Genomic DNA, 23,746 nt, shown 5'->3' with positions numbered 1-23,746 from the left:
AGGGGTACAATACATCCTTTCAGGGACAAAGAGGATAAAATGTGCTTAGAAACACCCAGCAAGCTGAGATATTTTAGGAGTAAAACAAAAACAGAAATTGCTGGAGAAACTTAGGTCTAGCAGCATCTGTGGAGAGTAAACAAGTTAGCATTTCAGGTCCAATGAACCTTCTTCAGAACTTTAGGAGTACTTTGTTGTGGCACTTACTTAGGAGAAAGAAACTGACAAAATACCAGTAGAAGTGAAGAATGTAAAGGTAATTAATAGATGTGAACATTTAGAATGATAAATTGACAATACTGGCTATGCATGGGTGGGGGGTCGCTTGGCCCAGAAGGCTTTCACCCTGTGTATCTAAAAGACATGACTGAGTTTTTCGAAGAAGTAATGAAGAGATTGATAGGGGCAGAGCAGTGGACATGATCTATATTGACTTCAGTAAGGTGTTCGAGAAGGTTCCTCATGGGAGACTGGTTAGCAAGGTTAGATCACCTGGAACACAGGGAGAACTAGCCATTTACAAATAGAACTGACTTGAAGGTAGAATACAGAGGGTGGTGGTTGAAGATTGCTTTTCAAACTGGAGGCCTGTGACCAGCGGTGTGCAACAAGAATCGGTGCTGGGTCCACTGCTTTTTGTCATTTATATAAATGATTTAGACGTGAACATAGGAGGTAAGTTTGCAGATGACAGCAAAATTGGCAATGTAGTGGACAGCGGAGAATGTTACTTCAGAGTACATTAGGAGCTTGATCAAATGGATCAATGAGCTGAGGAGTGGCAGACGGAGTTTAATTTAGCATTATTTCTTGTCCATTGTTCCATTGTCATTGAACTACTCTTTTCTTTTAGAAGTGAATTATAAGAATGAAATGGGTAATTATAAAGGTGTGTACATAGTGGTCTTGCTCAAGGCAGTCAGCCGCTGTTTACTGTTTCTCAAATTTCACATGGCCAATATTTCAGGGATGGATAAGAAAGGCATTTTAAAGACAGCCTGTAACTTTCCTTGAACATAATAGCATTCACATTAATGATAGTGGAGCTTCCTGCCCATCTTTCAAAATGAGGACAACTTGTCCATCAAATTGAATCAAACTTTGAGTTGCAGCATCTCCATGATGAGGTAGAATGGTGGCCGAGAAAGAAAGAATAGGAAGCAAATCCTAAAGATTCACGGCAGAAACCTGCAATCTGAGTACAGGTAATTCTTGAGTCAAGGGACAGCTGACAACTCTCGATAAAGTTTTACACTTATAGGTTCATGGGATACTGCCAGAAAATTGTATCCAAAAAGACCATATATTCATCTAAAATCTCTTCCTGCAATTCTAAAAAAATTGTAACTGATGAAATGATTCTCTGAACAATGTGTCCAATTCAATTTTGAAGAGATCTAAACCGAATGTCCTTTCAATCTCAAAATATACCAAAGAATTATTAATGAAAGTAGTGCTCTGTGTTCTGCTTGAACCAGCTTATATTTTTTTCTACATGTAGCAGTTCAGGTTCTCCCAACTGTCCTTAATCAAAACAAGTTTTACTAAATTTTGTATTTCATTATCATTATGAAGGTTTTTGGGTGGGTGAGTAAGCTGTGAGGAGGATGCAGGGATGCTTTAAATGTGATTTAGATAAACTGAGTGGGTAACTGCAGGGCAGATGCATTATAGTTTGGATGAGTGTGATATTATCCATTTTGATAGGAAAGTAGATCATTAACTGAATGGCTTTAAATTGAAGGAGGGGAATATGCAACAAGACCTGGGTGTGTTTGTACACCAGTCAATGAAGGTAAGTATGCAGGTACAGCAGACTGTCAAGAAGGCAAAACATATGTTGGCCTTCATAGCGAGAGGATTCATGAAAAGGAGTGAAAATGTCTTGCTGCTATTATACAGTGCCCAAGTGAGACAACATTAGTTTTGGTCTCCTCCTCGAGGAAGATTATTCTTGTTTCAAAGAGAGTACAGTGAAGATTTACCAGATTGATTCATGGGATCAAAGTCAAAATGTATGATGCTGGAAAAGCACAGTCAGGCAGCATCCGAGGAGCAGGCGGGTCAACTTTTTGAGTAGAAGCTCTTCATCAGGACCACATCTGCAGTCCTCAATTTCTTCTGATTCCTGGGATGGCAGAACTGAATGTGTAATGAGGTTAAATCAGTTGAGATTATATTTTCTGGAGGACAGCAGAACGAGGAGGCATCTCATAGAAATGTTCTAACAAGCTAAATGCAGCAAGCATGTTCCCAATGCTGCTGGAAATCCAGAGCTAGGGGTCACTGTCTAAGGATACAAGATAAATCATTTAAGGTCAATGGGCTGAGGAGTGGCAGATGGAGTTTAATTTAGATAAATGCCAGGTGCTGCATTTTGGGAAAGCAAATCTTAGCAGGACTTATACACTTAATGGTAAGATCCTAGGGAGTGTTGCTGAACAAAGAGACCTTGGAATGCAGGTTCATAGCTCCTTGAAAGTGGAGTCGCAGGTAGATAGGATAGTGAAGAAGGCATTTGGTTGGCTTTCCTTTATTGGTCAGAGTATTGAGTACAGGAGTTGGGAGGTCATGTTGTGGCTGTACAGGACATTGGTTAGGCCACTTTTGGAATATTATGTGCAATTCTGGTCTTCCTCCCATTGGAAGGATGTTGTGAAACTTGAAAGGGTTCAGAAAAGATTTACAAGGATGTTCCCAGCTCTGGAGGATTTGATCTATAGGGAGAGGCTGAATAGGCTGGGGCTGTTTTCCCTGTTGCATTGGAGGCTGGAGGGGTGACCTTATAGAGGTTTATAAAATCATGAGGGGCATGGATAGGATAAATAGACTAGGTCTTTTATCTGGGTTGGGGGCGTCAAGAACCAGAGAACACAGATTTAGGGTGAGAGGGGAAAGATATAAAAGAGACCTAAGGGGCAACATTTTCACGTACAGCGTGGTGCGTGTGTGGGATGGGCTGCCAGAGGAATTGGTGGAGGCTGGTACAATTGCTACTTTTAAAAGGCATTGGGTTGGGTACATGAACAGGAAGGATTTGGAAGGATATGGGCAGGGTGCTGGCAGTTGGGACTAGATTGGGGTGGGATATCTAATCGGCATGGACTAGTTTGGGGTGGGATATCTAGTAGGCATTGACAAGTTGGACTGAAGGGTCTATTTCCATGCTGTATATCTCTATGAATCTATAGTTAAATTTGAGGTGCTGCATTATAGAACATAGAACATAGAAGGATACAGCGCAGTACAGGCCCTTCGGCCCTCGATGTTGCACCGACCGAATCCTACCTAACCTATACTAGCCCAATAACTTCCAAATGCCTATCCAATGCCCGCTTAAATGACCATAAAGAAGGAGAGTTCACCACTGATACGGGCAGGGCATTCCATGAACTCACAACCCGCTGTGTGAAGAATCTACCCCTAACATCTGTCCTATACCTACCACCCCTTAATTTAAAGCTATGTCCCCTAGTAACACCTGACTCCATTAGCGGTAAAAGGTTCTTAGTATCTACCCTATCTAAACCCCTAATCATCTTATACACTTCTATCAGATCTCCCCTAAACCTTCTCTTCTCCAATGAGAACAGCCCCAAGTGCCTCAGCCTTTCCTCATAAGATTTTCCTACCATTCCAGGCAACATCCTGGTAAACCTCCTCTGCACTCGTTCTAAAGCTTCCACATCCTTCCTATAGTATGGCGACCAAAACTGCACACAATACTCCAGATGAGGCCTCACCAGAGTCTTATACAACTGCAACATGACCTCAGGACTCCGGAACTCAATTCCTCTGCCAATAAAGCCCAGTACACCATATGCCTTCCTCACAGCACTATTTACCTGGGTGGCAACTTTCAGAGATCTGTGTACATGGACACCAAGATCCCTCTGCTCATCCACACTACCAAGTAGCCTACCATTAGCCCAGTAATCCATCATCTTGTTATTCCTACCAAAGTGAACGACTTCGCACTTAGCTACATTGAATTCCATTTGCCACATTTCCGCCCAGCTCTGCAACTTATCTATATCCCGCTGTAACCTACCACTTCCTTCCTCACTATCCACAACTCCACCGACTTTTATGTCATCCGCAAACTTGCTTACCCAGCTTTCAAGTCCTTCCTCTAGATCATTTATAAAGATAACAAAAAGCAATGGTCCCAAAACAGATCCTTGTGGTACACTGCTAGTAACTGCGCTCCAAGATGAACATAATCCATCAACTACTACACTCTGTCTCCTTCCAGCCAGCCAATTCCTAATCCAAACCTCTAATGTATCCTCAATGCCATACCTCCGAAGTTTTAGCATTAGCCTACCATGGGGAACCTTATCGAACGCCTTACTAAAATCCATATACACAACATCTACTGCTTTACCCTCGTCCACTTCCTTAGTCACCTTCTCAAAGAAATCAATTAGGGCAGGATTTACACACTTAATCGTAAGGTCCTGGGGAGTGTTGTTGAACAAAGAGACCTTGGAGTGCAGGTTCATAGTTTCTTTAAGGTGGAGTCAGAGAGACACAGGATAATGAAGATGGTGTTTGGTGTGCCTTCATTGGTTCGTGCATTGAGTATAGGAGTTAGGAGGTCATATTGCGCCTCTACAGGACTTTGGTTAGGCTACTTTTGGAATATTGTGTGCAATTCTGGTCTCCCTGCTATAGGAAGGATATTGTGAAACTTGAATGGCTTCAGAAAAGGTTTAGATGAACGTTCCTAGGCCTAAATAGGCTGAGGCTCTTTTCCCTGGAGCATCGGATGCTGTGGGGTGACCTTATAGAAGTTTATAAAATCATGAGGGGCATGGATAGGGTGAATAGACAAGGTCTTTTCCCTGGGTTGGGGAAGTACAAAACTAGAGGGTTGAATTGAGAGGGAAAGATTTAAAATAGACTCAAGGGGCAACTTTTTCATGCTAAGGGTGATGCATGTATGGAATATGTTGCCAAAGGAAGTGGTGGACGCTGGTACAATTACAACATTTAAAAGGCATCTGGATGGGTATATGAATAAGAAGGATTTGGAGGGATATGGGCCAAATGCTGGCACATGGGACTAGCTTCATTTAGGATATCTGGTCAGCACAGATGAGTTGGACTAAAGGATCTGTTTCTGCCCTGTCTAACACTATAAATGGGAATGACGATAACAGGAGGGATTGCCATAATTTTCCCACAGGCATCAAAAGGATTACAGAGTGGAAAATCAAACTCCCTCTGGTGACTACAGGCCAGTTAATCTGTCATCAGTGGTAGCTAATTTTCTTGATGCAATTTTCAGGAAAACAAAGTCCAGGTATTTGGAGAAAGTTGATTTGTTTGGCTAAGTAGAACATTCCTCATTCCAGGAGAAAGTGAGGACTGCAGATGCTGGAGATCAGAGCTGAAAAATGTGTTGCTGGAAAAGCGCAGCAGGTCAGGCAGCATCCAAGGAGCAGGAGAATCGATGTTTCGGGCATAAGCCCTTCTTCAGGAATCAAGCAGGCTAAGATAAAAGATAGGCAGGAGGGACTTGGGGTAGGGGCATTGGGAATGCGATAGGTGGAAGGAGGTTAAGGTGAGGGTGATAGGCTGGAGAGGGGGTGGGGGCGGAGAGGTCGGGAAGAAGATTGCAGGTCAAGAAGACGGTGCTGAGTCCGAGGGTTGGGACTGAGACAAGGTGGGGGGAGGGGAAATGAGGAAGCTGGAGAAATCTGCATTCATCCCTTGTGGTTGGAGGGTTCCTAGGTGGAAGATGAGGCGCTCTTCCTCCAGGCGTCGTGTTGCCATGGTCTGGCAATGGAGGAGGCTAAGGACCTGCATGTACTTGGCAGAGTGGGAGGGTAAGTTGAAGTGTTCAGCCACGGTGCGGTTGGGTTCGTTGGCCGCCTACTTGCGGAATGTTTCAGAGAACACCTCTGGGACACCCACACCAACCAACCCAACCGCCCCGTGGTGGAACACTTTAACTCACACTTTCTTCATTAAGAAAAAATAGATTTTTAAATATTACAACAAATACAAAACAATGCAATTCAAAACAGTACAAAAATAGTACAAAACTAAACCCAAATAATAAAAAAAATTCCCCAACCCACCCTCCTATACGAATGTATAAACATATATAGAGAAGTATAAAATTAAAAAGAAACCTAAACTAGCTATTTAACTAAATAAATAAATACCTAACACCAAACAAATAGTAATAACTCAGCCCAGTCAAACAAAGCACTTATACATTCACAGTTCCTCCTCCCTGAATATTGGACTCCTGAAACACAATCATTACGGCTATATAAAAGCCCTTGTTAGTGTGGCAGATAAATCTGTGTCAAGGTCTTTCAAAAAGGGTTGCCATATCTTGTAAAAATTCTCAGGTTTGTGGTGTACCGTATTTGTGAGAAAATCCAAGGGAATATGCTCCATAACAATCTTCCGCCAACCCGACAGGCCTGGGGTTTTTTTCAGATATCCAACCTAGCAAGATATTCTTCCTTGCACAGAATGTAAGAATATTGAAAAGTTTATTCTTATGTGCGTCTGCAGGAAATATAATGGGTCGGCCCAAAAGGAGAGAAATAGGGTCCTTCTCCACCCCTACACCTAAAATCCTCTCCACTGCACCCACCACAGCGCTCCAATATGTTTGAAGCCTGTCACAAGACCAAAGACAATGGGTAAGAGTACCCGGACAGACTTTGCACTTGGGACATGCTGAAGATACCCCTGGTTTAAATTTTGACAAATGGTCTGGGGCTAAATGGACCCTGTGGAGAATCTTTAAATGTAAAGCATGGGTCCTATTGCAAATTGATATCTTTCTTGCATTCTCCCAAATATCCTCCCATGTCTCTGAAGAAACTTCAACACCCAGCTCTCTCTCCCACGTCAGCCTCATCTGAGGTGGCACCCGCCAATTGGTGATATAAGGTACTGACAGAGAGTGTACTATTAGCCCTTAGTACCCCTCTTTCTATGTCAGATTTGTAGGGATCAGTCAAAAGTGTGGTCTTTTTTTGAATTAAATCCCTAACTTGAAAAAAAATGCAAGAGGTCTCTATTAGGTAACTCTTACTTCCGTACTCACTGATTGAAGGACATCATTACATCTCCCTCAAATAAATCACCCATGCAAGATATACCCCTAGATGCCCAACATTTAAGTCCTGAATCTATCACACCCGGTTGAAAACCCAGCATACCTACTAAGGTGTAAACAAAGATGTTTTGCCAATATTGCCGAATTGCCCTCCATGCTTTAACAGTATTGATGACTATTGGATTATGACAATATTCCCTAACTGTCCTCACCTTGTCCAAAAACAGCAAACTGGTAAGGGGGCATCTTTCCTGGGAGGTTTCGATGTCTAGCCATATTAAAAGAGGGTCCCCACAAACCCAATCACTCTCGTAGGTCTAAATCGAGCTTAATTGGTAATTTTTAATGTCCGGAAGGTTTACCGCCCCCCCCAATCTATGAGGCAACTGCAGTTTGGCTAATTTAATGAGGGGCCATTTATGGTGCCAGCCGTTCAGTCTCCTGAGTGTTTGTTTATTGAAAATCAAGGGGAGCATCCGTATAGGGTATAGCAAACGAGGGAGAATATTCATCTTAATAAGCGCTATCTGACCCAACCACGAGACTGGAAGTGCCTCCCATCTTTGGAGACCTTGTTTAATTTTTTCAAATAATTGAGTAAAATTGGCTTTGAACAGCCAATCCAGAATTGGAGTAATGAATATGCCCAAATACACAAACCCCCCCTGTGACCACCTAAATGGGAATCTATAGTCACTCTCAAGAGCCAACTCTTTCGTAAGACCACCCATAGGCATAGCCTCTGATTTAGCAAAATTAATCTTATACCCTGAAAAAGCACCAAATGCGTGAATGCATTGTATCAGGCAAGGCACTGAGACTGCTGGATTTGTCAAGTTAATTAGAACATCGTCTGCATACAGTGAGATCTTATGTAGTAATTTTGACCCCACTTCTGGAGCTAATATATTGAGATCCCCACGAATGGCCTCTGCCAATGGTTCAATCACCAACGTAAAAAGTAATGGTGAAAGGGGACAGCCCTGCCAGCTGCCCCTAGAAATATTAAAATTGCTTGATCGTAGCCCATTGGTAATGATCGCAGTGAGATGTACACTGTAGAGAACCTTTACCCATCTTATGAAAACTTCACCCAGACGAAACCGGTCGAGAGTATAGAAAAGGTACGGCCACTCAACTTGGTCAAATGACTTCTCTGCATCTAAAGAAATCACCAATCCCTGTATTGACTGCTGTTGGCATGCTTGAATAACATTATTGGAGGATCTGTGACCCTTTATGAAGCCCGTCTGATCCTCTTTAATAATAGAGAGTAACACAGTCTCCAGCCTTAACGCAAGAGCCTTAGAGAGGATCTTAAAATCCACATTTAAGAGCAAGATGGGCTTGTATGAAGCACAGTCTTCCGGATCCTTCCCTTTTTAAAGGATAAGTGAAATATTGGCCTCTCTCAGAGATGGTGGGAGACAATCATGACTGTATGAATCATTAAACATATCCAGCATTGGGCCTGACAGTATACTTATAAATTCCTTATAGAATACACTGGGAAGTCCACTCTGAAGCTGCCTCACAGCTTTCTGCACTTCTTGCTCTGATAATGGGGCATTGAGAAAGAACTGTTGTTCGGGAGTCATACCCAGGATCTTCAGATCTCTAAAAAAGAACTCCATTGTGGCCTGCCCCTCCTCAGAATTCTCAGACTGATATAACTTAAGAGTAGAATCTCTGGAACACCACATTAATCTTTTTAGAATCACATATTAGGTTCCTAGACCCTTCCCTAATCGCTGTAATGGTTTGTGGGGCACTTCTCCTTCTGTGCAGAGGGTATCGAGGGACCTTTAGACAACCTGTCTACTGTGGGGTCCATGAGGCAGTTAAAATCTCCCCCTTTTAATGATGTGCTGAGACTTGAGACTTATTAGTTTAGAAAAAGCATCTACCAAGAATTTAAGAGGATGAGCTGGGGGACAATAAACATTTAAAAGAACATATTCTTCACCATTTATCAAGGCTTTAAGAATTACAAACCTCCTGTATGTGTCTTTAACACATTCCAACAATTTAAATGAGAGATTTTTCCTAACCAATATAGCTACTCCCCTACTTCTGGTATTAAATGATGAAAAATAAACTCAGTCAAAGCCATTCTGCTGTAATTTCAGATCCTCCTTGTCATCCAAATGTATCTCCTGCAACAAAGCAATATCCACCTTCTCCTTTCTAAGACTCGAGTACCTTCTTCCCCTTAATTGGTGAGTAACTTCCCTTGATATTCCAGGTACACCATTTAATCAAATCATTAGCCATAATCTTTTGCAATCACATTTAAATTCCAGAGAGGAGGAACCCAAACCACAAATTGCTGAGCCTTAGTGTTGCATGGTCCACCAAATATAAAAACTACATAAACTAAAACCACTACATTTAACAAACATACAAAATTATTAAAAATAAAAAAAACAACAAAAACCAGAAAACAAACCAACATATAAAGCGCCAATAGCACTGAGTAGGGGAACTCACCCCCTACCCGCAGGGGACAACTACCCCTCCCGAACTGCCCATAAATAGGCATCTAACCATCTCAACCACCTTCACTTCTCCTAGCTAGAGCCGCATTGCGAGCACAAGCTAAAAAGAATAAACACCCCATAGAATACCAATATGAATAAAAAAATTATTTTTTTTTAGAAAAAAGGAATAAATACCCCACCCATCCTTTGGTATGTCCTAACTTAGAAATTTAAAATATACATCTTAACCACTGCCAGACATAGTTTGAACCAAATAGAGGAAAAAAAGGGGGGGAGAAATAAAGCTCCAACCGGATTTCCTCCAGTTCTTTTACAGAATCATAAACGCATACCCAAGCAACAATATTTATACATACTACAATTGTTTAACTTAGGTTAGTTTGTCCACAAAGTCTCTTGCCTTCTCCGATGTGTCAAAGAGATGCATGGATCCATCTAAGGTGATCCGAAGCACTGCCGGATATCTCAGGGAGTATTGAATCCCAAGCTCCTTCAGTCTTCTCTTGACACCATCATACAATTTTCGTTTCTGGATCACCGCCACTGAAAAGTCCTGAAAAAACATGATCTTAGACCCCTTGTAAATTAGGGCCTTTGGATCCTTCCTCTGGAGTCTGGAAGCCTCCATGACTCTCTCCTTATCTCGGTAATGATGGAACCGCACCAGGAAAGGACGAGGGTGTTGACCCAGACCCGACCTCCTCACTGTGACCCGATGAGCCCTCTCTATCTTCAATCCTCTCATGCCAATCTCCAAGTCAAGGAATTTTGGAAGCCAATCTTCAACAAATTCCGCAGGCTGCTCACCTTCCTTACCCTCAGGCAGACCGATGATCCAAATGTTTTTTCTCCTGCCCCTGTTTTCAAGACCAACCATTTGGTCACGCAAATTATGAACCTGCATCTTCAGGGCTTGGATCTCTTCCTTGAATGAACTGGCATCAGCTTCCACCACTGTGACCCTACGCTCCACCTCATCCGTCCTCTTCTCCAGGTCTCCCAGCTGCTGCTCATAAGTCTGCAGCATGAGAGAGACTGGAGCCAGCTTCTCTTCAATCTGTTTCCCCAACATCTCGCGAGATTCGAGAGCTGGTTCACCAGGTCCTGGAGACTAATCAGCTCCGAGGCTGCTGCAGGCTGAGCTGCAGGCCCGGCCTCAGATGCTCCTTCTCCATTTTTAGGCATTTCTGGACAGCTGAAAATACAGGTAAGCCAATTTTTAAATGTTTCTTGGGGCTCCACAATCTTTTCAACGCCCCAAGAAATCCTGATGACCTGGGTTGGGCAGGTTAAAGGACCGTCCTGCTCCTGCTGCGATGTGAAGCTCTGCAGTGTGATCTTCTCAGATCGCCGCCATCTTAGATGCTCCCAGAAGGGACAGATTTAATACAGAGAAATGTGAGACAATTTTTTTTTACAGAGTTTTTAGGCAATATAGATTTAATACACTAAAGAGTGTGCAGGAACAGAGGAAGGTGTGGGCATATAGACTTTTGAACGTGACTGGACATATTGGTTAGCAAAGCCTGTAGTATGGCGAAAGTGAGGACTGCAGATGCTGGAGATCAGAGTCTAGTTAGTGTGGTGCTAGAAAAGCACAGCAGGTCAGGCAGCATCCGAGCAGCAGAAAAATCAACGTTTCGGGCAAAAGTCCTTCATCAGGGATAGCCGACAGTACCTTCAGTTTCATATATAGAAGCATTGAATACAAAAGCATGGAAGCAACGCTGAGTCTTTACAGCACCCGAATTATTTGGGAGACTAGGAAAATGGGACTTGCTCGGTTTCTCTACAAAGATCTAGCATGAACTTGATAAATTCCTTATGTGCCAGAAATGATTCTACTACTCTGACTGTATATCTATTTCAAGGAATACTGGTGCAATTACAGCCAGTAACCTGGCCAGTATTTATTCTGTGAGCAACAGTTTTTTAAAAAATCACTTTGTCATTCTTACATTGCTGTTTTGGGGAGTTCACTGTCTGCATGTTGGCTGCAGAGCGTTGTACATTACAGCAGTAATTACACTTCAAAATGTATTTCATTGGCTTTAAAAGTGCTCCAAAATATTTGGTGGTTGGGAATTGGAGCCTTTCCTTTGTTTGACCCAGTTCCTATCATCTGAGAACCAGCAGCAAACATAGATTCCAGTTCCGTATAAGTCACAAGTGAATTCAAACAGTAAATTTAGAGCCAAATACTGAAGCCAAACAGGCTAGAAACGTGCAGAAGGTCAACCTGTGTAGAAAACAACAAGTTCATGTTTTGGATAAGGACCTCTTTAAAACTGAAAAATTAAGCATATTATTATTATATTCCCCATTCCCTTTTCCTGACTGTCTTCTAGTACTGTTTCCGCCATACCAAAAACAGATTAGTACAGAGTCAAAGAGATGTACTGCATGGAAACAGACCCTTCGGTCCAACTCATCCATGCTGACCATATATCCTTAATTAATTCAGTGCCAATTACCAACATTTGGCCCATATCCCTGTAAACCTTCCTATTCATGTACCCATCCAAATGCCTTTTATATGTTGGTATTGCACCTCTGGCAGTTCATTCCTGATGAAGGACTATTGTCTGAAACGTCGATTCTCCTGCTCCTTGGATGCTGCCTGACTGCTGTGCTTTTCTAGGACCGTACCATCAAGTGTACAAGTCCAGTCCTGATTTGCTTTTCAAAAATGCATGACCTCACATTTATCTAAACTAAATTCCATTTGCCTCTCCTCGATCCATTGGTCCATGTGATCATGGTCCCGTTGGACTCTGAGGTAACCCTCTTCACTCTCACTACACCACCAATTTTGGTGTTGTCTGCAAACTCACTAATTATTCCTTCTCTATTCACATCCAAATCATTCATTATATATGACAAAAAGCAGTGGATCCAGCACTGATCCTAATGACACACCATTGGTCATAGGCTTCCAAGCTGAAAAAGAACCCTGGAGGAGAAAGTGAGGTCTGCAGATGCTGGAGTATCAGAGCTGAAAATGTGTTGCTGGAAAAGCGCAGCAGGTCAGGCAGCATCCAAGGAACAGGAAATTCGACGTTTCGGGCATAAGCCTTTCATCAGGCTTATGCCCGAAACGTCGAATTTCCTGTTCCTTGGATGCTGCCTGACCTGCTGCGCTTTTCCAGCAACACATTTTCAGCTCTGAAAAAGAACCCTCCATGACTAACCTTTGTCTTCTACCTTAGTGCCAATTTGAATCCAAATGGCTAGTCTCCCTGAATTCCACATGATCTAACTTTGCTAATCAGTCAACTATGCGGAACGTTGTCGAACGCCTTGCTGAAGAGAATGACCATCTCACTGCTTTCATCAGTCTTCTTTGTTAGTTATTCAAAAAACTCAATCAAGTTAGTGAGACATGATTTCCCATGCACAAAGCCATGTTGACTATCCCTTGCCTTTCCAAATACATGTAAATCCTGTCCCTCAGAATTCCTTCCAACAACTTATCCACCACTGACATCAGGCTCACCAGCTTTTCCTTACCACCATCCTTAAATAATGGCCAAAGTTAGCAAAGCTCCAGCCTTCCGGCACCTCATCTGTGGAAATTAATGATACAAATATTTCCTTAAGGGGCCCAGCAATCTCTTCCCTCACTTCCAACAAACTATAGAGTACATCTGATCAGGTTCTGGGGATTTATCCACCTTTATGTGTTTTAAAATGTCCAGCCCCTATTCCTCTGAAATATGGACACTTTTCAAGATATCTTATTGCTTCAAGTTCTCTAGCTTCCATTTCCACTCTAAAGGATACACTGACACAAAACATTCATTTATATCTATTCATCTCCTCCAGTTCCCCACATGATAGTCCTGTTGATCTTTAAGGGGACCTACTGTATCCCTAGTTACTCTTTTGCTCTTAATGTATTTATAGAATCTCTGTGGATTCTCCTTAACCCTATTTGTCAAAGCTATTTCATGTCCCCTTTTTGCCCTCCTAATATCCCTCTTGAATATAATCCTACACTCCATATCCTCTTCTAGGGATTCCCAGCTGTCTGTACCTACCACATTCCTCCTCCTTTTTTTTGGACAGAACCTCAATTTCTCTCGTCATCCAGTATCCATAAACCTCACATGTTGCATGGTGTCTCAGTGGTTAGCACTGCTGCCTCACAGCACCAGCCACTTGGGTTTGATTTCAGCCTTGGGTGACTGTCTGTGTGGACTTTGCTCATTCTCCCCGTGTCTGCGTAGGTTTCCTCTGGGTGTCCAGTTTCCTCCTACAGTCCAAAGTTGTGCAGATTAGGTGGATTGACCATGCTAAATTTCCCAAAGTGTCCAAGTTATGTGTAGGTTAGGTGCATTAGCCATGGCAAATGCAGGGTTTCGGGGACATGGTAGGGGGGTGAGTCTGGGTGTGATGCTCTTTGAAAATGGTGTTGACTTGATGGGCCGAATGGCCTGCTTCCACAGTGTAGGGGTCCAATGATATCTATGATGTTAATACTAACCTTGCCCTCATATTAACATACTGCCACTGGACTCTTGCTATTCACTTTAGAAGGCCTCCCACTTTCCAAACACCCTTTTACCTGCGAATAGCCTCTCCTAATCAATTTTTGAAAGTTGTTGGTTAAAGTGGCCTTATTCCAAGTTAGAACTTTAATTTTTAGATCAGGGCTATCTTTTTCCATAGCTATTTTAAAACTAACAGAATTATGATCACTGGCCCCAAATTGCTCCCCCATTGACTCCTCAGTCACCTGCCCTGTCTTATTTCGCAAGAGAAGGTCAGGTTTTGCTCTTTCTCTAGTAGGTACATACCAAATCAGAAAAATTTTGTGTACACACTTAAATTTCTCTCCATTCAGACCCTTAACACTATGGTAATCCCAGTCTATGTTTGGAAAGTTAAAAATCCACTAGAATTACAACTGTATCTTGCAGATATCTGAGATCTCCTCACAAATTTGCTTCTCAATTTCCCGCTGGTTATTTAGGGGTCTATAGTACAGTCCCAATAAGGTGATCATCCCTTTCTTGTTTCTCAGTTCCACTCAAATAACTTCACAGTATATAGACTCAGGGATATTCTGCTAGAGTACAGCCAAAATACCATCCCTAACCAAAAATGCAACTCCACCTCCCCCCTCTCCCCACCCCCCACCTCACCCTCCTCTTGTCACCCTTGCTAGCTTTCTTATAGCAGCTATATCCTGGAACACTAAGCTGCCAGTCCTGCCCTTCACTGAGCCAATTTCTATTAAACCTATGATATCCCAGTCCCATGTTCACAACCATGCCCTGAGTTCATCTGCATTACCTGTCAGCCGCTTGCATGAAATAAGTGTTGTTTAATGTATCAATCTTATCTTGTTCTTTGTCTTGCTCTTGCCTGCCTTCACTATTTGACTTGCTCCTCTTCTCAACTGTACCAGCCTCAGACTTCTCTTTTCTTATTGTTTATTATATTGTGTACAAATGTTTTTGTTCTCTTTGCACTTTTGTGTTTCCTATATTTCATCATTTGAACACTTTCTCTTTTAAATGACAACATACAAGCTGTTATGGGACAATTTTAAGCTGAACCTTCTTTATGTTGTGATGCAAATACTGAAGCAAGGACTCAAACATTGAAACCCATTATTACTATCTTCAGCAGCTGTTGCAAATTAGGTCTGGCTTGTTGTAACATATGTATGTTGTACAGTAACGTTTTGTGCACTGTCAAGTTAGCACTAAACATTGCCTTTCTCGGCAGTATGCATTATTCAGACAGCTGTGGCTCAGATCTTGTTAAAAGAAAGCTAATCTTAAGGAACTTGTAAGAAGTATAACAAGAGATTCTGAGGTAATTAGTATCAGATGTTTGACAGGAGTAACGTGCCCTGGGTTAATGGTATCATAAGTAAGATACAGATATGTATAAAATACTGGTGTCAATATTGGAATTGAATATTAGCCATAGAACTGCACACATAACAAGATTGTTTAAGGGACTATGAACAGAATTCTTATGCATTTGCTAATAAAGTTTATAAAATGCATTTTGGTACTTCACGCTTTCTACTTTTTATTTTGTTTTCTTCTCCATTTCAGGGACAAGTCAAAATTATTTGAAGCGTCAAAGTTTGAGCTAAGTGTACTCAAGTAGAATTAGATCATTATATTACTGGCTAAATGTAGGCCTTACATCATGGGGTGTTCACTTGTAACCTAAAAAGATCTGGAAAAAAACTTGTTCCACATTATCCGAGCACCATTGAGACATTATCCAACAACCATCTGGTTGGAAAGCAAGCTTTGTACTGCAGCAGGCTACAAAATGGTCACGATTTATTCATTCCAACAGATGTTTGGATGATGTAAGTAATGAACTCCATGCAGTATAATCACATGAATTCTGTACCTCACCACTCCCAAAGTTCCCATTGACTTTAGTGCCAGGTTTTACAACAGCACCTGCTATCAACCTCCGAATCGATTTCATCCCGGGTTTGCTGTTCTGACTTTTCATGCAATTGTTGTCATAAGATGATTACATTGACAAGCACCTCCCTGCATTTTTAACTTTAGACATGACAAAGGGTCAGAGATAACTAAGGAAAATATTTTTAGCAATGTGGGCTTGAAATTGGAAAGCTCGCCTGATTGCAATTACAAATTCAATTGCTGTAAAAGTTATACGATAAATATTGGTTAAGAAAAGAATATAGAGAAAGAGTGAAGAAGTGTTTGATTATTCTTAAAAGAATTAGCACAGACTTGATAGGCCAAATGTCTTCCTTCTGTGCCATACCATGTTACAATTCCATGAGGTGGTTTAGACACTTGGTCAAGGAACATATGTCTGTGCCCTTCATGTTCGGGTCAATCCACCCTTACACTGATAGGTTTCCAAACAGCAATTTAATTTTTCAAACTTTTGATCACTTATATTGTTTTCATCTCTTTGCAGACTCTTGATACATTTTTTATTCACTAGTAAGATGTGTGTGGCGTTGGCTTGTCAGCACTTATTTCCATATTTATGTCAAAAATCAGTACTCCTGCAGATTTCATCACTGAAATTTTTTTTTGTTTTCATCTTCTCCATGGAGTCAAACAGCTTTTCAAACTTGCCCAATAGTCCAATTATTCCAAAGCCTCAGATCAGGCATATTAACTTTCCCAGTGTTAACCATGTTGACTGTTTTAGCCAGAATTTACTTTTGAAATCATAATAATACTCTTAAAATTGACATGGTGTTAACATTAGGTGGACAATGGCAGATGAATTGATGCCTCCGGTGCCAAAGGAACAATTTTGAGCACTCAGGAAGAGAGAGGAACTTGGAGCAAAGGCCTAAGCTTCATTGTGGAACTTGAATAAGGCACTCCATGGCTCCACAATGAAAATTAAAATTGTAAAATCGCTTCCTTTTTTGGGCCTCTTCTAACTTTGAGTTTTCTTCCTGGAAGTAGATTTTCCAGAGATTCACAATCCTTTCCCTACTTAAACCCAGAGTTAAAATAGTTGGCAGGCCTTAATCAGGGGATCCCTGCTAACCTTCTGAAGTTGTTTCTGTTGCCTCTTCACACCAGCAGGTTATAATCATAAGCTAAAAGGACTGTGCGGTGTAATGGGAGCACTGCATCTGAGCCAGGAGGCGGCCCAGGTTCAAGTCCCATTTGCTCCAGACATATTTAATAACGTCTCTGAACAGGTTGAATAGAACATGCCTACAATCATAAGTGGTAGAATTGGTGCAACACTTTGGCTGCTAAAATTTATAGCTGATTTTAACTAGCTGGTTCCCAATGAGCAGCAGAATTATAATTGTACTTCACATCTTTGATACAGGAAGCTACCCCAAAACATTGCCGAGGAAAAAAAGCTCAAGTGTGTACATTCTTTTTCAGAAGTAACTAACTTGGCCACTACTGTCAGTCTTGGACATGACTCATATATTTAAAAGTTTTCATTAAAAAAATTAAGAGTTGGCTAAGATACATTTCTTCCTTTGACATCAATGTAAAATATAGATGTTGGGAAAGCAGTGGTGAGTACTATTATAAATAAATGTAGATTGAGCTAGATCTCGGTGGGACTATGAATATTTCTGCTTGACTGTGTAAAAGTACTATAATCAAAGATTTAATCTTTCCTAATTTGAGTTGGACATTAACACAATGTAGTTTTTTTTTAATCGATACTAATGTTAGAAACTGGTACATGCACATTTTGTGGTTCCTGGTAGGTATAATGATAGATGGTCACACATCAATTATAGCATAAAAGTTTAAAGCATATTACCCATAGTACAGTGTTTCTCATAGTTTATTAATATCAAACCATATTAATGATCAATATTTCAACTGGATATATGGTAGGTGAGGATATGGATGAACATCTAATGCAACTCAAAACCTCATATATTCTTCACAAAGAACAAAATACTGGGAAATTCAAGCAATGTGATGAGAAATGGTATATAGTCAAGTAAATGAATCTTACCTGGAACAGGCTGAACAGGAAGCACAACGTCTGTCTTCTGAACAATTTTTGGACCTTGGTTTGAAAATCGGTGAACAGCACTTTTCAACAAATCAATTTCATTGGAATGTGATTTCACAGTTTCGTTCATCTGATGGGCACAGTTCCAGAGACTGCTGACATGTTTGTTCAGACCATCTTTAATTCTCTGTAGACTGGTGGAAATATTGTCTAGTTTACTGCAAACATTCTCAATGTGGGCCACTCTGCTGTCAACATAGTGGACTTCTTTCTGGATCCCCTGAGCATGATCTTTACATTTATCAATGTCGTGAGTAACCTGCCTTGTTAATTGGTCCAGTTGTTTCTTCATTTCATTTAACTGACTACTATTATTATTCTGGAGTTGGGATTTTAGACTTTTATCTGTTTCATGGAGTTTGTAAATCATATCCAGGAGTTCTTCCTGTTTCTTTGTTAAGGTGGACTCGACTGTTAAGAGTGTTTCATTATTCCTTGTCAGACCTTCCCACTGTGCTTGAACAGATTCTCCAATAGCATTTACATTGACTTTTAATGAGATGATTTCTCCTTGTATCATCTCTAAGTCTTCATTTTCTTCCATCATCTTGAGACCTTCACGAACTGTATCATTCAGAGCATTAAGGACAATTAAGTTTTGTTCTGTTTTTTGCAATAATTGTTTGTTGTCATGTTTGCATGTTTCTAAATCCACTTTGATGTCCTTCATCTCTTTTGTTACAGAGGCACAATCAGTCTGGCATAAATATTCTAAATTATGCAACCTAACCTCAACATAATCCATCACTTTATTGATGTGATCAGTACTGAAATTCAGATCACTTCGCTGTATTGATTCCTGTTCACCATCTCTTGCACCAGTTAAAGTTATGTTGCTAATTAATGCAAAATCATTGTTATGTTTTGTTTCTAAGAATTGTACTCTCTCTTTTACAAGTTCTTTGACACCATCAACTTCATGTTCAATGAGTTCTCTAAGAGTATATTCGATATAAAAGCAATGCTCCTCAGCATTTTTCTCTGTAACATTTATTCTAGATTCAATTTCCTCTAACCTCTCACTAAAAATATCTTCCAGATTAAGAGTAGTGAAACGTTCTAATTCATTATCCAATCTGGCATTCAAAAGCCTGTTAGCATCAGCAATTCTGTACACCTTTCGGTCCATGTTGTTGAGTTGCTGTCTTAAAGTGGCTATGTGAGAACAGCAGTTGAAGTACCCAGGTGATTGTAGAAGATGATTTCGTAGGTTACTGATCTCCTCTCTCAGTCCAGCTTCTTTTTCATGGAGCAATTCTTCTACATGTTCATAGTTTGATTCATTTTCTTCACATTGCTCTTTTAGTGACATTAACTTATACTCACAGGAATTTTTCAGATCTGCAAATTTCTCATCAATACCTATCATTAACTCTTTCTTGAGAGTTTCAATTTTACTATCAATATAAGACTGATAAAAGTCTCCATTGGAAAATGGAGAATAAGTAGAAACAGGTGCTTGGACAGCTTCCATGAGCTTCTTCAACTGTCCATTATGTCCAGTAACCATTCCGTGTAGCTCATCTAGCATATCACCCTTGGCCTTCAATGTATCCTTCACCTCTGTGAGTTCAGACATCACCTCACCCATTGCTGATTGATAGAGTGTGTCTCCATTCTCATGGACGACTGGAATGTGGGAAGTTTCAAAGCCAACAGCACTGCTCGGCAGTCTCAGGTTACTCAATAATGTTGCAACCATTTTACTGGTATCTTCCTGGACACTATGCCTCAGATTGTCACTCAATCCTGTTACTGAAGTCTGCATTTTTTCCAGAACCTGGTTAAGGCGCTGTACCTCATATTCCAACTGTTGAATTTTTTGGCCTTGAGCATCAGTCGACGGCAGTTTATGAACTTGGCTATCTGTAGATTTGGGGACTTAAAAAAGCAACATTAGTTAACATTATGCTATCTACTGTACTCTTAACTGTACAGACACAAAAATAGTCAAAGAAAATATTTTCAAATTTGATTTTTAAATATATAAAACCATGTATAATACATAATAAATCTCATTTTTAGTCTGCTAATTACAATTGTAGCAGAATTATAATGTGACATCTCTTACGATCAATACCAAATAGCCATCCAAAAAAATCTTGTCCACAATAAGAACACCATGGAAGTGTTTCAATTTCCAAATACAATAATCAAATCCAATTAAATGTCAATGCTGCAATTTTACATTTAATCACGATTCAATTTCTTCTCACTTCTCCATTTTCTAGAGTGAATCTTAAACATTTGATTATCTACAATTCCCATGTATACCCTTAATCAATACTGCCAATATTCAAGTGATGACAATGATTCCTTTTTCTGCAATCTAGCCTTGGTAGTTCAGAAATGTTAAGAAGGTTGAAAGAATATTGTTAAGAGAAATTTAACTAAATTGGACTAATGTATTAAAATATATCTACAAGAAATATACATTGTACAATGTCCTTTTCACAAGCTGTTCCAACAAAATGGGGTTTCACAAGTGACCTGTAAAAAATAGAATTACATGTGATATCTCTATATAGAATAGACATTTGGTCTATTGACAGTACTGGATCTCTGAAACAGCGACTCGACTAGCCCCCTCCCCTCAACTTTCATCTCCTTTCCCATCGCTCTGCAATTATCTTCTGTTCAAATCCTTATCCTTTTGAAAGTCCTGATTCTAACTGCCTTCACCACACTTCCAGGTGAATGCAGTCAGGTCCTAACAACTTATTGTACTAAAAGATTTTTCATTGTTAATCCAGTTCAACCTCACTTTTCATATCCCTCAATTTCATGAATTATTTGGATGGTGAAGAGTATGCTCAAACGTAATGTCAGTGCATCTTTCTGGAAAAGATGCAACAAACCAATTTTACCCACAGTGTACTAAAAGAATAAGTGGGAAAAGCAGGAAGAGGCTATTGAGTTGAATGATCAGCCACAAACATAATGAATACCGCAGCAGGCTTGGAAGGACCAAATTGCCTAATCCTTTGTTTCTATGTATTGGTGACAATTCACTCGAGTTTCAAAGGAATGAGAGGGAATCTGACTGAAATGTCTAAAATTCTGACAAGGCTGGACAAATTAGATGCAGGGAAAAGTATAGACAAGTCGAGAACCAGGGTCACAGTCTCGAGATACGGCATAGGCCATTTACGATTGAGATGGGGAAAAATATTCTTTACTCAAACAGTACTGAACCTGAGGAATTCTTGACAACAGAAGACTGTGGAGGCCAGGTCACTGAATATATTCAAGAAAGAGATAAAGTTTAGATTTTAAGGACATCAAGTATTATGGGGAGGAAGTAGGAATATAGCATTAAGAATGGTGCAGCAGGCTAGAAGGGCCGAGTAGTCTTCTCCTGCTCCTTGTTTCTATAATTATGCAGCAGAATGGTGATGTCCAAATAAGACATGTGCAATACTTAACAAATCATTAATACTGATTTGGTCTTGTCTTGCTAATAGCAATGTGTGTTTATAATTTTCTAACTGTCCACAGGCCTAATGCCACTTTATCCCTAGCTATGTGTTTATTAATTTAAGATAGGACAATGTGATTGACTTTTGTCTGGGGGTAATTTGGTTTAGATTTAACCTGTACATTTTCAGCAAGCTGAGGAGCCTCAGATATTCCTTGAATAGAAGAACACAAGAACCAGGAGCAGGAACGGGCAAATTCAGCCCTTTGAGCCTGCTCGGCCAAAACAAACCTGTTTTCACTTCAGCCTCAGCTCAAGTTTCCTGCCCATTCCTTTCCTGGTGATGATATTTTTCCTTTTGTAACCTATGTGCAGTTGATAAATTCTGACAGAGAGGAAGAGGTCACCCGGAAAGAGCTGAGGAAAGATCATTTACCACAGTTATAGGATACTCTAGAATTGTCTATTGGGCCAAGATATCCATTTTCCAAGATACCTCTCTAATCTAGGCATGACCCCTCTTTCACCAATGAGTACTGCATCCTGCTGTGAAACCACAATCATCACTGCTACCCTGTAATATTTGGTACATATAAGGAAAATGATACTTCATTCAAGTAGCAGTAACTGTGCATTACGCAGAGCTTATAATTTTAAGCAAGTTTATGCTCAGACATGATAAATAGCTGTCTTCTGAATTGAAGAAGTCTCCCTTTTCTTTACATTTGATGTCTGAAATTGGTGTTGGATTTATTTGAAGATATTCCAATGTGTTAAAAGCAACTCTGTGAAGCATTATGCCTTAGCAGGGTTTGATTTGGTTGCTCCCTTTGAGAATGTGAGTTTATTTACTTCTTTAGTTATCAGGCTAAAGTCCACAGACCTCCATTGTTTGCGGGGGTCGGTGAAATTATATAAATGCATCCAATTGCTGTGATGACATAGGTAGGACACCTGTTACATTTTGTTGACTATCACAATTAATAGTGATGACCCAATGGCAGAAAAGTCTCAGTGTATGCAGTGTGTCTGAAAAATTCTAATTCAGAAAGGATGGCCAACTGCAATGGGTAAAGAGAAGTCTGAAACACTCAGAATTGTGGAGTGAGTAAGTGAGAAGTGACAGATTACAAATGAAACAGTGTTAGTGTACCCTACAGGCACTTTCAAACTGCTTCCCACTCCAGGAAGATATGGGGTGTCATTATGTATTATCTGGGCATTTTATTGCAGGTTTCAGCAAGAGAGGGGTATAAAGTTTTCACATCACCAATTATATCAACGTACATGAATCAGATATCCCCAGGAGAATTTCACACAGTTTGTTTAGTAGGACTCTGGTGGCTTTCATGTTCCAAAACATAAATCTGCAAGATATCTATTGCACTATAACTTAAATCGAAAATCTGTGACTAATACATTTAGAAAGGGATCCTTAATCAAAAAATGTTGGAGAACCAATAATCTAGTGTGTGAAATACAAGAAAGGAACAATTATCAATGTTGTTGAAACACATGGGATAATTAATATAGTCAATATCAATAGGTAAAATCCAATAATGATTTCTACAGTACAGAAATTTTGAATATGAAAGGTTAGGCCATCATGCCTGTACCAATACTAGTTTGATGTCAGCACTTCAACATTAATCATGTTAAGACCACAGGATGTAGAAGCAGAAGCAGGCTCTTCAGCCCATCATGTCTGCTCTCTATTCAAGGAGATTGCGGCTGATCTGATAATCATCAACTCTACTTTCCTGCATTATCTGTATTACTCTTGATTTCCTTACTGATGAAAAATCTGTCTACCTCAGCCCTGAATATACTTAATGTCCCTGTCTCAACAGCCCTTAGTGGTAAAGAAATCTAGATTCACTACCCTCTGAGAAAGAAAATTTCCCCTCACCTCTGAAGTCATGTTCTCCGATCCTAGACTGCCCCATAAGGGGAAACAACCTTTCCGAACCTCGCCGTCAGGTTCCGCAACAGTCATGCATGTTTCAATATGGCCACCCTCTCATTCTTCTAATCTCCAAGGAGTACATGCCCAACCTACTCAACCTCCCCTCATAAGACAGTCCCTCCAGACCTGGTATCAGCCTCAAGTATCTTCCTTGGACTGCTCCCAATTCCAGTATATTTTTTCTTAGATAAGAGGCCCAAAACTCTTCAAAGTATTCCAGCTATGGTCTGACTAGTAGC

The 23,746-nt window shown here is 40.5% G+C and overlaps 1 protein-coding gene across 1 annotated transcript in view; it reads right to left on the bottom strand.

Annotated features, from left to right (window-relative positions):
* emilin2b (elastin microfibril interfacer 2b) overlaps window positions 1-23,746 on the bottom strand; it is an 83,142-nt gene that overhangs the window by 43,361 nt on the left and 16,035 nt on the right. The window contains exon 4 of the mRNA XM_060823605.1: window positions 18,064-20,004. Within this exon, the coding sequence (XP_060679588.1) occupies window positions 18,064-20,004 (1,941 nt within the window). The remainder of the gene's footprint in view (window positions 1-18,063; window positions 20,005-23,746) is intronic.

The sequence above is a fragment of the Hemiscyllium ocellatum genome, chromosome 4 (assembly GCF_020745735.1).
Source record: "Hemiscyllium ocellatum isolate sHemOce1 chromosome 4, sHemOce1.pat.X.cur, whole genome shotgun sequence".
Taxonomy (NCBI): Eukaryota; Metazoa; Chordata; class Chondrichthyes; order Orectolobiformes; family Hemiscylliidae; genus Hemiscyllium; species Hemiscyllium ocellatum.
This window is presented reverse-complemented; position numbering and strand designations above follow the sequence as displayed.